Source organism: Hyaena hyaena, unplaced genomic scaffold, assembly GCF_003009895.1.
Source record: "Hyaena hyaena isolate Hyena2069 unplaced genomic scaffold, ASM300989v1 scaffold_228, whole genome shotgun sequence".
Lineage (NCBI taxonomy): Eukaryota > Metazoa > Chordata > Mammalia > Carnivora > Hyaenidae > Hyaena > Hyaena hyaena.
Genome location: NW_024080860.1, coordinates 1,368,741 through 1,383,858, shown reverse-complemented (window position 1 = coordinate 1,383,858; position 15,118 = coordinate 1,368,741). Strand labels below are relative to the sequence as shown.

The window sequence follows — 15,118 nt, the reverse complement described above, 5'->3', positions numbered from 1 at the left end:
CCAAACAAAACCGGGGAAGCACCAGGCGGTGGCCACATGCGATTTGTTAGCCAGGCAGCCATGCTTTTGACCTTGCTGTGGGTTACAGGACACAAACCTGAGAAGGAATCTGTTTATCATGTGGGGATTCATGCCATCCTTGACAGTCTGCAGTGAGCAAGATAGATGGTCTGCCAAATCGGTCCCTCGCATGGGTGAAGCGGGGCAAATTTACAGTACAATTTCTTTGCTGCCTCAGATACAAAAATAACATTTGCTGGTTTTATATCCAGTTGTACGATGACCTGGAGGTGAGCAGAGAGAAGAAATCCGATTTGTAGAATTCGTATTGCCTTAAAGATTTATACGGATCATTTCTGCTGTTTATGTCTACCTCTTTTACATCTTTTACAAACCAGTAGGTTGGTTGTTTTGTTTTTTTTAAACCAGAATTTCGAGGTTGAGGACACAGGTTTGTGTGATGGTGGAATTCTGGTCCTGTTTAGGACAATAAATGGATGTATTGGTTGAATTGAAGTTGTTTTATTTGGGCTTTTATCTTCCTGGGTATTTATACAAAACACCCCTTGTATTTGGAATACATTTCCCATCTCGTTGCGTTCAGAATAGGTCGCTATCCTGCATGTGACCCAGGTTGCCATCTTGGATATGACCCATCCAGCAAAGGACACCCCACTTCTGTGGCCAAGTGAAATTCAATCAGTACTCCATGTTACATTTTGTCTACTTGGGTAGAGAGTATTTTGGGCCCCCGCCCCCCCCCCACCCATGTGTTCTGATGTCCTGTATGGGGCCCTTTCTGAGACTTCTCATCTCCCTGAGGCCATAGAGCCCACGTGACAGTACCTGGCCCCTCACACGTGGCGCCGTGGGCTCTTACTGTGTGCCGCGCTTGATCGGAGGTGGCAGGAGGGACACTGTCCCAGGACCCCAAGCCTGGGGTAAAATCGACTGATTTTACCTCGGGAATAGGACCTTAGCACTGTTTCACTCTGCATTTTACTCCTGGACACAGTCTTTCTGTGGATTTGGTAATTAGGAAGTGGCCAAAGCCTTTATTTCAGACATCCCAGGACTCAAATGGATGCTGGGCTTCGCGGGTGGCATGGAGTGGCACTCCCTACTGGGCATCAGCACCAGGACAGGTGGGAGAGCATGGAGACCTGACTGCCACTCTGGCCCCATCTCTCCTGGTGCCAGCGTGTGTGACATAGAGCTTGGCCTTCAGAAGCCCGTCCTGGGGTTTGGCAGGGAGCTTATCTCCTGTCAGTCCCCTCCAGGCGGGATGCTGTGGAGCCCCCCCTGGAGTCATGGCAGGAATGCACAAGGAGTCCCAGGACTCTGCACAGGGCCCCCCAGGGGCCAGCAGCCCAGGCCTTAGGTCTCCTCTTCCGGGGTCTTCAGAACCACACATCGTGGGCCGCCCTCGTTTAAAATAATCCACAGACTCAACTGTGTTCTGAAAATTAGGGACAGAATATAAGATGCAGATTATAATTTAACCGAGGCACTTATGAATTCTGGAATCACGGAGTCCCATTGGAAGAAGTCATGGCTGTGACGGCCCATGGTTCATACGACAGCAGTTTCTCAACAGAATGGCCTTGTCTTAAGTCTTCAGGGCCCTTTTGTTCAAACCCCTGGTTTTTCTTCTGTTGCTGGTTGGGTTTTTTGTTTGTTTGTTTGTTTTTCCATTTTTTAATACAGAAGATCGGGAGTTTCTCTCAGCCATAGACGCAGTAGCTGGCCGCCGTACTGTCGTCTTGCACAGGCGTTTAACGTGTATTTCTTGGGTAAGGAAAGTAGATGCTTGTGGTGAAAGACAGCTATTTTCAGCCTCAGATTTTCATGCCCTCTCATTACAGAAAGCACTCCAAAGACCTCTGCTAGCTGCAGCCCTGCGCCCGAGTCGCCAATGAGCTCCAGCGAATCAGTGAAGAGCTTGACTGAACTGGTCCAGCAGCCCTGTCCCCCCATTGAGACGAATAAGGACGGCAAGCCACCAGAGCCCAGCGACCCACCCGCCTCAGACTCCCAGCCCGCCACACCACTGCCCCTCTCCGGACACTCGGCCCTCAGCATTCAGGAGCTGGTAGCCATGTCTCCCGAGCTGGACACCTACGGCATAACCAAGCGAGTCAAGGAGGTGCTGACGGACAACAACCTCGGTTGGTGCCCTCCCCGGCTGCCGTGTTGGGGGTGGTGGGTGGCTTCCCTGGTGGTTTCTGGAAGAATGGGTGGAGGGCACCCAGGATGCGCCAGCCAGTGGGTTTAAATGTTTGTAAGCCATCTCTAAGGACATAAAATACCCTCCGGTTGTGAACACCAGGGCTCCTGAGAGCGATCCGTCCCAGCCTGCTCCTGCCCCAGCGCACCCACTGGGACCTCTCAGCCAACACCCATGCAGCTGGGGCAGACTCAGGCCAGCCACTGAGACCGCCCTGACTAGGGCATGCTCGGTGCAACTCCCTAGTCCTCATGGGTGCCCGAGCCGGGCAGGAAGCCTGGAAGAATCTGCAGACAGGGTTCACATCCCAGCTCTTGCCCTTACGGTGTCTGTGATCCTAAGCAAGCTGCTCTCGGAGCCTCCCCTGTCAGTCTGGGACAGCAGTGCCCAACGTGGGCTTGTGAGCGGAAGCCATCGCTCTGCACCGCGCCTGGTAGCTAATGCTCTCTTCCTGTCCTCTCTGCTGCTCGAGGAACCCGCTCCCTTCCCCAGGCCCTCCACTGGGAGGCAGTAGCCCCCATAGAAGTGAGTTTACCACCCCACCCGAGGCAGCTCTCTCCGAAGTCTCCAGGGCCCATGGTCAGTAGCCGAGTCTGTCCGAATACTAAGAGCGTTCGCTCATTTTAAACGTCTGTGCTCCCGTGGTGCTGCATTGACCAGATGGGATTCTCCTGCTTCAGGTGCCCAGAGAATGGAAACAGCCACTCCCCAAACACTGTCCTTACTTCCCGGGTGTAAAGGTCACCAGAAGGAGCAGTGTTCCGTGCAGTACATATTTTTTACAAACTTTTTTTTTTTTTTTTTTTTATTTTTTATTCATTTCTAGGAGACAGAGAGAGAGACAGCGTGAACAGGGAAGGGTCAGAGAGAGAGGGAGTCACAGACTGAAACAGGCTCCAGGCTCTGAGCCGGCAGTCAGCACAGAGCCCGACGCGGGGCTCGAACCCACGAACCGCGAGATCATGACCTAAGCGAAAGTCGGACGCTTAACCGACTAAGCCACCCAGGCGCCCCCCGTGCAGTACATATTAAGACAGCTCCAGAGAGTGGCTGGAATTCGCAGCGAGGCCCTATGTGTCTGTTTTTCCCAGGGGATAGGAAAAGAAGGAAGGAGCAGTGAAGTCCGGGGACATGTGTGTGGTGACTTCACAGCCTGGGGGTTAGGTGGCCAGCTTGCCTGGTTGAGGTTCTCTACCCTCCCGCCCCTGCTTATGCAAAACAGAACAAGAGAAGAAGTCATGTCAGCTGAACACGTTTTTAATGAAGTTAACTCACAGAAATAAAACGGCCATGGAATCCCACATGTTCATCAATGATTGAAATATGCAGGGATTCCTAGACATGGGTCAGTCCCTAACCTTACAGTCCTGTCATGAGTCCAGAGAAGCAGGCCCGATGTATTATTGCTGCCCATCCCTTTACAGGAAGTGTCGTTTTCTGTAAACATGAGCAAGCTCTCTCCGCTTGCTCCGCTGAAGGCGGCTCTCCTGCTGGACTGCTGATAAGTTGCAAGATCACAGTCGTTGAGATTACAAACATTAAAATCTCCCCTTGGTCTTCCCATCCATGTCCCCATGCTGCTGGAGTTTTAACTGGTGTCGGGCATGGGCCACCAATGTTCTATGATGCATAGGTCAGTGATATCAGGGGTGAAACTTCTCACACACTCCCTCCTCTTGGAGCAGGAACTTCCAGGAGAGCTTCTGTGGGGCTGAGAAGCTGGCACAGTGGCTGCTCTGGCTGGTCCCAGCTTCCCCAGGGAAGAACCTGTCTCCCCTGCTGGGGGGTCTCTTAGAGGGCACCGAGGGGGCCAAATTACATCTGAATTATGCAGCTGTCACATCCAGGCATCCTTTTAACCTCTGCCTTAAGATCTGGAGACGTCCATGGGTCCGTCTCTTGAAATCATAAGCAGAGGGCGTGCACGCACACCTTTTATCAGGTGAGGGTAGGTAGTTTCCTACAGGTTCTCAAGTGAGTCTGTGACCCAAAACTGACTGAGAACCACCACTGCGAAACCTCTAGAAGTAATACAGATTTCCAAGAATAATCCCCCCCACACCCCCCCCCCCCCCCCCTGAGAACCACCACTGCGAAACCTCTAGAAGTAATACAGATTTCCAAGAATAATCCCCCCCACACCCCCCCCCACCCCCCGCCAACCTCCACCACTATACGACTAGGTGGGTCAAGCAAGTAATAACTAGCCATAGATACGTATATCACTTTTCTGACCATCCCAAGCTCCTTGGAATGTAAATGAGATTCATTTGCCAGTTGAGAGTTAGATAGAATTTATTTAAAATAACCACAACAAAAATCTGGTAAGGGCTTAGGATGCCTGTAGGCCCTACGAGTTTAAAATTCAGGGAACCACAGGTTTACGAAATTGGTAAGTGTATCCCTATATAAAAATGACAGAAACAAAAAATAATAATTTCTCAAATCCAGAGCTTTACATGCAGTAAACTTCCACTTGAAGTCCTGTTTTGTTTGTTTTTTATTTTTAATGTTTATTTTTGAGAGAGAGCGTGCACATGCGCAAGCAGGGGAGGGGCAGAGACAGAGGGAAACAGAGGATCTGAAGCCAGCTCTGCGCTGACAGCACAGAGCCTGATGCGGGGCTGGAACTCCTTTTTTTCTTTTTTCTTTTTTTTTTTTTTTAATTTTTTAATGTTTATTTTTGAGAGAGAGCATGAGCAGAGGAGAGGCAGGGAGAGAGGAAGACACAGAATCCGAAGCAGGCTCCAGGCTCTGAGCTGTCAACACAGAGCCCGACACGGGGCTTGAACTCACAAACACTGAGATCGTGACCTGAGCAGAAGTCGGATGCTCAACCGATCGAGCCACCCAGGCGCCCCTGGGACTGCAACTCCTAAACCATGAGATCATGATCTGAGCTGCAGTCAGACGCCTAACCCACTGAGCCACCCAGGCACCCCTGAAGCCCCACTTTTTACAAGGAGGTGTTCCGCCATTGCTCACACCTGTCCTATGACCATAGATGGTGGTGTTTCCCCCTCGAAGACGGGAGGATAGGAGCCTGACATCCACAGCCACCCTGCCACGGAGGGGCCTAGCTGCTCGGGGACCCAGGTGTCGCATTCCCCATGCTATGTGACACCCAGAGCTGGCCTGTCTAATCCCAGTCTCCATTTCCACCTGATGAGTCCTACTACTCGCATCCTGAACCCGTCTGGTCATTCGGGTCGTGCCTCATTCTCGTTTGCACCTTCAAAGGTGCCAGCCCCTCTTCACCTGCAGCTGCGCGGCTCTCAGAGAAGAAACATTTTCCCTTTAAGCCTCTGACAAACATCCAGACCCGGTGCCACTGTGCTCTCCAGAGCAGAATTCCCTCTGATCAGCCTGGAGGAGCGGGCTGCCCACCACAGCCCCGGAGAAAAGGCTTCGAGCAAGGGGTTTTGATCGCCTTTGAGTTCCAGTCAGCAGAGGCAGCTCAGACTGCGGGAATAGACTTTAGAATTAGAAATGGTCTGCTTTTCAGAAACACAGAGCTAAGGAGCTCTTTCTCCTTCTCTTTCCTGCTGTGACCTTGGGTCAAGTGGCCTGTTTTCTCAGCAAGACCGGATAACCTTGCTAATCGTGAAAGGAGCCAGACAGCCCTGTGGTTTGAGGTTGTAGAAGAGAGGGCTCCCCGTGTGCTACTTAACCTCCTGAGCTTGGGTGAGGGATTAACCACCTCTGATAAGCGCTGTCGGTGTTATCCGGGCCTCAGTACATCCAAAGCCTCATGTACTGAGAGACGTTGTTGTGTGCCCACAGCACGCGGGAGTAACACTGAGTCCGTCACCAATAGAGTTTCTCACAAGTCTGGTTAAAGAGCTGCTTCTAAAAACCACCTGCTCTGAGGCAGGACCCGGCTGACCAGACTCTGGGTCTTTAAACCCCATGTCTGATTTTAACCTTGTCCTTCCAGATCCCTGGGCCTCTGTAGTGACGTCTCTCTTTGTTCTGTTTTCTGACCAGGTCAGCGCTTATTTGGGGAGACCATCTTGGGGCTCACCCAAGGCTCCGTCTCCGACCTCCTTGCTCGCCCAAAGCCCTGGCACAAGCTCAGTCTGAAGGGCCGGGAGCCCTTCGTCCGGATGCAGCTGTGGCTGAATGACCCCAACAATGTGGAGAAGCTGATGGACATGAAACGGATGGAAAAGAAAGGTAGGCCCCAGCACCTGCTCCGGCTGGCTGCTTTCTCGCATACGAACGCACCATTGCTTCTAAAGCCTTCGCCCAGGGCTGGTGAAGGGCACTGATCTGTGGCCAAAAGACTTCAAGACAGGGCGGCTGGGTCTTTTCTTGACAATTATCAACTGATGAGTATCTAGGAGGACTGGGAAGGTTTGTGGCTTTTTCTACCCAGCAGACTGAATGCAAATACATCTTAGTGTTAAGGGGGGCACTCTGACAGTTCCTCATGGCTGCCCTGGCAGTCAGTGTACCCCTTTCCGTCTTTCAGGCCAAGAAGCGAGCATCATAGCACTCGGCGGTGACCCATTTGTTTATTGTCTTTGTCTTGGTGGCAGCCTGGGGCAGTCCATCTCTCTCACGTGGACCACATGCCAGGGCCTTCTGTCTCCTGTCTTATTGGAAAGCTCACTGATAAACACATCTGTGGATAAGGGAAGCCAGGTTCAGAGAAGCTAGGTATCTCCATTAATAATGGTCACCCAGCCTGATCACCAGAAGAGCAAATTCCTGCCAGAACAGATCCCTCTTGCTGTTACTTTACGAGCTGTGGGGCTGTATGGGAGTCAACCTCCTTGAGGGCCAAGCGCGGCTCTTCTTTCCCTGTGCATCTAGAGCCCTCTTGAATGCTGACCAGCATCCTTCCCGTACCCTGGAGGCCACGACACGGGAGAAATCCCAAAGTGGGGGCACCTTGGTGGTGGCAAGTAATGTCTGCTCTGTCTCCTGCTTTGTATGCCCACCTGCTGCTCTTCATTAGTGAGCCCTGCCCACAGAGGCACAGTACTGTGAGCTCACAGAGTGGCTGAATCCTAGTCTCTTCGATGCGGGGATGAGGCCCCACCCACCCGTATGGCTGAGGAGTGCGTGTCTGAGCCAGGGGCCGGGCATGGAGCCCAGGCTCGCGTCTTGAGTTCACCAAGAGAGTCTGGTATCCACTGCTGGCCTTGGGGCACTGTTGTCACCCAGCCAGGGCAGGGGCTGGGGCTCCCGGAGGGGGCAGGCGCCTCTGACGTCTCCTCTGGAGCTCTGTGGGGTCGGGCCCTTGTCGAACGACGGAGACTTCAGTTCCTGAGGGCCTCCTATTCACCGCTGCGCTCAGACTTGACTCAGGCCACGAAGCTCTGCCCAGTGTAGGCATGTTATCCAGGAGGGGTGAGGCCCTAGTGGTCCGAGAGTTGCCTGATTTTGACAGCTGGCCCAAGCAGGAAGCAGGCATCCAGACTCCCGGACCGTGTGGCTCTGAAGCTGGCACTTTCAGATGCGTGCTGTGCGGCCTTGCATCCAGAACCTGCCACACAGGGGCCACGTGCCCAGGCAGCGGCCTCCCGCCCCACCCAGAGCCCTGCCAGCAGCTCTGACCTTGGCCACGGCCCTCTGGGCGGCTCTGGACGCCTGGTGGCACGTCAACGCCAGAAGTTTTTTTTTAACTCTTCCCCCTTGGGAAATTTCAAACAGAAAAGTAGAATGGTGTTGTGAACCCCATATATCCATCACCGAGTTTCCACACTTATCAGTGCTCACCCCAGCAATTTTAGAGCTCTCTGGTCTGTCAGGAGGCGGGGCCTGCTGCCTCCAGCTCCGTGAGGCTAATGTGCTCTGTGCCAGGGAGCCCCCTCCTGTGGACTGCCCTCCGAGACCACCTCCTATACAGCCTCCCATCGCTGCAGGCATCTGGAGGCGGACAGCCCTGGCTCCACTGCCCCTGGTGTGCTTCTCCTAGGCCACTAGAAAAGGACCCTTGCCCCCAAAGGTAGATCTCTGGGGGACTTCACAGGCCTCCACTCTTTCCGCATAGGCTCTGGGCGCCATCTTGTGTTACAAAGGAGTTACTGTTTGAACCAGGCCCAGGCCCCTCACATCCCAAGGCACCTGAAAGCGGCTGTGGCCCCACTGTCTTCTCCCTGTAGTAAGGATGCTCACGAGAGGAGCCTTCACTGGACACAACAGTGGGTGACCCAGAGCACAGCACCTCCCTGATATCTGCCAATTACTGGTGGTCCGCCCAGTGGGAGCGGCCGGCAGACCAGGCTCATTTGTTTCTGGCCACTGACCGTATGATATTCATTTTCTTTGGGGGAAGATTTGCCTTCTCAGCTGTGTCCTAGGTCTAGTCATAAAATGGCAAGTTAGTTAAGGAACTCCCTAGCCTCGGTTTCTGCACCTGTAGAACGGGGATGGTAGCATGAACTCCTTCAGGTTTGTGAGCATTAGAAAGAACATACCGAATACCACCACCAGCTCACATATAAGTGTGTCACAGTTTCTCAGATGAGTTGGGTTCCTTTAAAGCAGATGAAAGTCCGTCATGTTTCTAGGCTGGACTAGATGAAAAAGTGAACGGGCACCGGGTAATCCAGACCACAGGGTTCACACATGCATCGTGCTTCCTTTGTCTTCCAGAAAGTTTTTGCAGCTTCTCCCGTTAGCTTGAATCTTTTATTGCTCTCCTTCCTTCTTCGTAAACAGCTGGTCTCCACCCTCATCTGCCTTCTGCTTTCCGTCCCCTCACGAGAAGGCCCTTGAACCAGCCTGTCCGCACAGCCACCAGCCCCCGGACGCGCGCCCACAAAGCCTGGGCTAGCTTGCGGGCGCCTCTCCCTGGTGGCTACAGGTGGACCCTGACAATTCGTAGTCCTCTCCTATGACACTTTTCTGAAACCTGACAGCCACTACTGCCGCAGGGTGTGTTCCCCTGCTGCAGGGCCGGGGCGCTGGCCACCATCAGGCAGGTCAAGGCAGGCAGCACTGCCCAGAGGGGACGTGGGCCAGACCTCAGTTGTGTCACTTCCCAGCCGTGGGACCTGAGGCCCATCATTTCACTTCTCTAGGCCTCAGTTTCTTCCCCTGTACACAGGGCAGCGATGGTGCCTGTCCCTCCGCACACATGGGAGGATCACACCCCAGATGCTGGCCGTTCCACTCCTCCTATTAAATACTATTGCCTCCCATCTTCCATCAGTTTTAAGAAGTTTTCAAGAATTTGCAGACCATATTCCAAGCTAATCCACTAGAAAGATCACTACGGATGACTCGTTGGCTCAAGTCCCAATGGTTTTTAACTTGAAGCATAGTTCGGGATGGGTGACACGCAAGGACAGATGGGGCACGTGAAGCCCCAACAGCACAGAGGGAACAAAGCACTTGAATCTGGAGACGTGTCCCTTTACTTCTCTGCTGCCCACTGCTCTCCCTCCCTTCCCTCCCCCCCCCCACCCCAGTCCTTCCACAGTAAAAGCCATATCGAGGGCACAAGGACTCTCCTTGGCCTCAAGAGCAAGGACAAGTCTCCCAAGGCAGGTCCATGTTCCCCAAAGCGCTGAGCCCCCTCCAGACACCTGCCCTGCACTCCTGGACTTTTTCTCAAGACCGAGGCCCCTGGACTGCTGCCTTCCTCCGTACCCATGGCCCACCTCATGGGTGCGGGGGGAGGTTTAAGACCCCTCAGACCCCATCCAGGGCCAGGCCTCAAGTTCCTTGATCTCCTCAACCCTGGGCTTTTCCCTAAGTCTTGCTGTCACCCACGACTACTCTACCTCTCAAAGACTAAATTCAGGCACCCCACTCACTGACCACGTTCTGCTGTCCTTCTGTCTTTCCATGTCTCTCATGTTTCCGTGGCTCATTCTGCCTCCAGACCCGCCGATCCCCGCTCCCACCCTTCTCCCCATCACTTTGCCGTCTGGCGCCCTTACCTCCTCCTGCCAGCATCCCAGACTCCACGCCCCATCACCCCAGTGCGCCCCCACCATCGTCCAAGACACAGCCGTCTCTCTCCCACCTTCCCATTCCCCATCGCCCCGCAGGTCCCAACCTGGGGGTCCATGCTCTGCCGGTCTTCTCCACCACTCTCCTCTACCTCTCCAGGACTCCTTTCCCATCACTTCAGGTCATCACTCCTGCCTTCCTACTTCAGCAGGAAAACGCCGGCCACCAGCCTTCCCTGCCACAGCCCCTGCAAGCTCGTCTGCCCCTCCAGCCCTCCCCGCCCATCCTGCCTCCCGTGTCCGGGCGCCATCCTGGTGCACCTGCAGCGATCATCTCGCTCACCTGTACCGCCAGCTCTCGCCTCTCAGCCTGGAAACACTATCAGCTCACTCTCCTCTTCACATCCACCCTCAGCCCTGGATTTCCCTTCTAGAAGCCATCCTGTCTCTCGCTGTTCTTTTCCATTCAGGCGTCTTAAAATAGCAACTTGTGCTCGCTGCCTTCACCTCCTCACCTCCCGCTCAGTACTCAGCCTACAGCCACCTGGCGGCTTCTGCTCTCACGGCCCCTGTGCCTGTTCGCCCCAGTGCCCGGTTCTCTCCTAAGGCTAGAGGGCCTCCCGGGTCCTTGGCCAACTCGCCGCAGCACCAACACTGGTGACCGTCTCCCCTCTCCCATCCTTTCTCTCCCACCATCGTCTCCTGGTTTTCCTCCCATCTCCGGGTCCCTCGTGGCTGCTGCTTCGTGGGGGCCACCCTCTGCCTATGGGTGTCCCAGGGTTCCGTTCTCATCGATGGCATGGACCACAACCACAGTCTGTGTTCCAGTGGTCCAAAGTTCCTCTCTCTGGCCCAGACCATTCTCTGGGGCTTCTTACCTACCCCTCTTGCTGCCTCCTGGACGTCTCCTGTGTGGGCAGCCCAGAGACCCCTCCGGCTCCACAGTTCCAAGACAAGCCACCACCTTCTCCCTTCTTCCGTGGCGCCCAACCCAGAGACACCAGCACCCTCGTCCTCTCCCAGCCTGAGACCAGGGGGCTCCTCTGCTCTCCTCCCCTCAGCCCCTCCTGCGTCAGTCCCCCCGTCCTTCCAGCCCTGGCCGTTACCATCTCCCCACTCTCTGGACTTTTCTCCAATCCCACCACCACTGCCCCAGCTCACACCTTTCTCATTCTCACCCGCTAACTGAGCACCCTCCTGCCAGCCCCTCCACCCTCTCCATCCTGCAAACTGCAGCCACAGCAGCCCTTCCAGAATGCGTGCAGCTGACCGTACCATTCCCTTGTCTCCAATCTTTTCATTTCTTCCCTATGCCTCTAAGGTAAAGTCCATATTTTCAGGCTACCCCGGCACTGCCCGTCTCTCCCGCTCCTCCCTCCCCCTCCACACCCCACGTGCACGCGTGCAGGGACACACATACACTCTGGAACTGTGCCATCTCATGCTCCTGTGTCTTTTTTACACATGCTGGTCCCACTTTCCGGAATAGCCTCCTACCACCTCCTACCTCGTCATCTCTTTTTCTGGTTAATTATTCTTGGCCTTCAAGATCTAGCTTAAACACCATCTCTCCTGGGAACCCTCCCTTGACCCCTCCCCGGGCTGAGCTGAGTACCTCCCTCCCTCCCTTGGTGTCTCCCTGGCTGTGCCCCCCACCAAATCATCAGGCAGGGCCTGCCCGCCGGCCACCTTGCATTACCACAGAGCAGGCTCCTGATGACCGTGCCCTGGGTTTCCCAACGGTTCTGGCCCAAGCATTCCCAGATGCTCTCAGAAGAGCAGGGCAGAAGGGCCGGCCGCCGCAATGCGCCCGACAGTGTGAGCAGACAGCGCACCTTGGCGCTCTTGGGGACGGCAGGGGCCGCGGCTCATCCCCCAGCTGGGCCTCACCTCGCTCTGCTTTCTCTCCCTCCCTCAGCCTACATGAAGCGGCGGCACAGCTCAGTCAGCGACAGCCAGCCCTGCGAGCCCCCCTCTGTTGGCATCGACTACAGCCAGGGCGCCAGCCCCCAGCCCCAGCACCAGCTGAAGAAGCCCCGCGTGGTGCTGGCTCCGGAAGAGAAAGAAGCTCTGAAACGAGCGTATCAGCAAAAGCCATACCCGTCACCAAAAACCATCGAAGAACTCGCCACCCAGCTCAACTTGAAAACCAGCACCGTCATCAACTGGTTCCACAACTACAGGTGAGGCCCCGGCTCGTCTGGCCCTCGGCCCCGTACATCCAGGCTCCCAGGGGGCGGGGCGGCGGCCACCCTGTCCCGCAGGGAAGGGCCGGTATTGGTGCACCGGGCTGACACTCTAGGGACTTGGCCCTGGCATGCTGGGGACTGAAGGCTTGGTGTTTGGTCGGTCAGTTTGGCCTTTTAGGTTTCATTGGAATTTTTAACTCCCAAGATGTAGGGTCACATCGTCGGCGACACCCCGAGTCTGCGGTGCCCGGAAAACGAGATCACTTAGGGAGATCGTAGGCGGCTACGGCTCGCAGAAAACGTTTCTTAGCGAAGACCCAGAGGGTCTCTTAGAGCATTGTCCTCCTGATTCGTTTTGTAGTGAACTACATTCAGTCACGTTAATGAGATTTATTGAGCACCTACCAGATCCCCAGACATTGAGCCAAGTGTTTATTTTGAGAGAGAGAGCAGGCATGGGAGGAGGGGAGAGGCAGAGACAGAGAGGAGAATCCCAAGCAGAAACCACGTGGTCATGCAGAGCCAGAAGCGGGGCTCCATCTCACAAACCATGGGATCAAGACCTGAGCCAAAATCAAGAGTTGGACACTTAACCAAATGAGCCACTCAGGTTCCCCTTAACCTGCATTTTACAGATGGAAGACGTAAAACTCATGCAGGCTAAACACCTGACCCAGGCATGTGAGGGTAGGGCCTAGTGCTCTCTCTAGAACGAAGCCAATTGGGGTTAAAAAAAAAAAAAAAAGGATTAGATCATGACACCAACATGTGATGAACGGTCTATCGTAGCTGTAACCAAGACTTCCTGGTGCTAGAAACCGGGACTTCCCAGTGGCCTGACGGAAATTCCTGCTTGTTTAACGCCCTGGAAGTGACCATCTCAACTGCTGGCTCTTGTCGGAACATCATTCTCTCTAGGGCCCAACAAAACTGGGGCAGGGGCTCTGGTTCTGCCCAGGGGACAAGCACATGCGCATGGCCAGTGTGGATGGAGCCCTCATGGTTACCCACCGGGGACAGGTGTCCGGCAACAGAGTACCCCAGGCAGCCAGGGACCACAGGGACTGGTGTCTTGGACCAGGCCTTCCCTTCTCTGTTAGGTTCTGCTGCTGTTTCCCAAATCGCCCTGAAAACCCACCCCCACCCCCAGGTGCTAACAAAACAGGGAGTTTGAAGATATTAGACAGGACCCAAAAACAATACCTTTCTTGCCGGTGAAAGCTAAGTTAGCATTTGTAGCTTAGTGTGAGAGCCAGACAGACCTGCCACCTGACCCCTGGAACCAGGCCGGGGGAGCCACGATGGCAGCACTGTCCACAGCCAACCTCCCCCGCGTGGGCTGGCTCCCGCCGGGACAGAGACAGTACAGGAACTGAGCACAGCCAGCTTATTCATCCTAAATGTACAGATGAGCTAAAGACCAGGGGCAGAGCGAGGCTAGCAGCTGCAGTAGTGGAGCTTGAGAAGGAAGCTTTGAGAGCAGTAAACAAGTGACATGAAGGAGAATGAATGGCAACCTGGGCGGACGTTCACGGGAGCCTCTCCCTCGCCACCTGTTACACAATCCCGTGTTTACTTTCTAGACACAGAGGTGCGTTTGAATACGTTCTTTCGAGTCTTCTGCAAGCTACATCTTGCAGATGTAGTGCGTGAGCATGAGTGGGGGAGGGGCAGAGAGAGAGACACACAGAATCCAAAGCAGGCTCCAGGCTCTGAGGGGTTTGAACTCATAAACCTTGAGATCATGACCTGAGCCAAAGCCAGGTGCTTAACCAACTGAGCCCCCCAGGCGCCCCCAGCTACGTCCACTTTAGCGCAGGCATGGGAACTCTGGAGATTCCAGACTTATCTGGGTCACGCTGCCACCTGTTACATAAAACTGCTCCAAAACCATTTCCCCTGGCCCTGCTGGGGTCCCCTCGTTCCCCAGATCCTCCCCTGCAGGCCTCAGTTGAACGGCAGTCACTGCCTCCTGGCCAGGGCATGCTCTTGCCCCCTTTCTTAGCTTCTGTCACTTGTGTTCCCAACAACTGTGATAATGCCCGTCACAGTACCGGTGGTCAGAGGCTCACTGTGGAGATGCCCCACGTGTGCATTTAATGTGAGCAGAGTCAACCACACACAGAAGGGGGAGAGAGGAGGAGGAGCAGAAGAACCTCAAAACTTAGGAAATGAGCTCAGATGCAGATGGAAAATAGATGCCCAGTAAACGTTTTCTTGCAAAAATAACCATAACAAAGCTGGCCAGGCTAAGGCAAATGGAAGAACCAAGGGCAGAGATTCACTTCAGCTGCCGAGATCTGGAAAGATCTCCTGCAAGAGGTAGGAGACGTGCAGGGTCTTGAAAAAAGAACTGAGAAGAATTTTATAAGCCACATAATAGATGAGAAGGGAGCACTAGGTCGCTCAGAAGTGGTATAAAGCCTCAAGAACTGAGGTCACTCAGTCACCGGCAGGGGGGGGCGGCGCAAGGTGCCGAGCAGAAATTCCGACAGAGTATATGCTCCTTCCATGGCTTGTAGCTCTTCCAAGTAAATGCTTCGAGTAGAGACCGGCCCCATAGACCCCACGGTGCTTCTTATAAGCACTAGCACACAGCAGGGCTTAACCCACATGCACGGAGTTCCGTTTCTTTTAAGTGTTTACTTATTTTAAGAGAGATCGAGGGGCGCCTGGGTGGCTCAGTCAGTTAAGCATCCAACTTCGGTTCAGGTCATGATCTCACAGTTTGTGGGTTTGGGCCCCGCATCAGGCTCTGTGCTGACAGCTAGCTCAGAGTCTGGAGCCTGTTT

General features: G+C 54.4%; 1 protein-coding gene across 8 annotated transcripts in view; it reads left to right on the top strand.

The window, feature by feature from the left end:
• The window catches only part of CUX1 (cut like homeobox 1), a 364,880-nt gene that overhangs the window by 319,525 nt on the left and 30,237 nt on the right, over positions 1 to 15,118 (top strand). For 6 of the 8 annotated variants that reach the window (XM_039243513.1, XM_039243507.1, XM_039243506.1 and 3 more), the window contains 3 exons: positions 1,866 to 2,168; positions 6,215 to 6,403; positions 12,056 to 12,320. The exons of the other annotated variants lie outside the window; for them this stretch is intronic. In XM_039243513.1, coding sequence (XP_039099444.1) covers positions 1,866 to 2,168; positions 6,215 to 6,403; positions 12,056 to 12,320 — 757 coding nt within the window. The remainder of the gene's footprint in view (positions 1 to 1,865; positions 2,169 to 6,214; positions 6,404 to 12,055; positions 12,321 to 15,118) is intronic. 8 annotated transcript variants of the gene reach the window in all.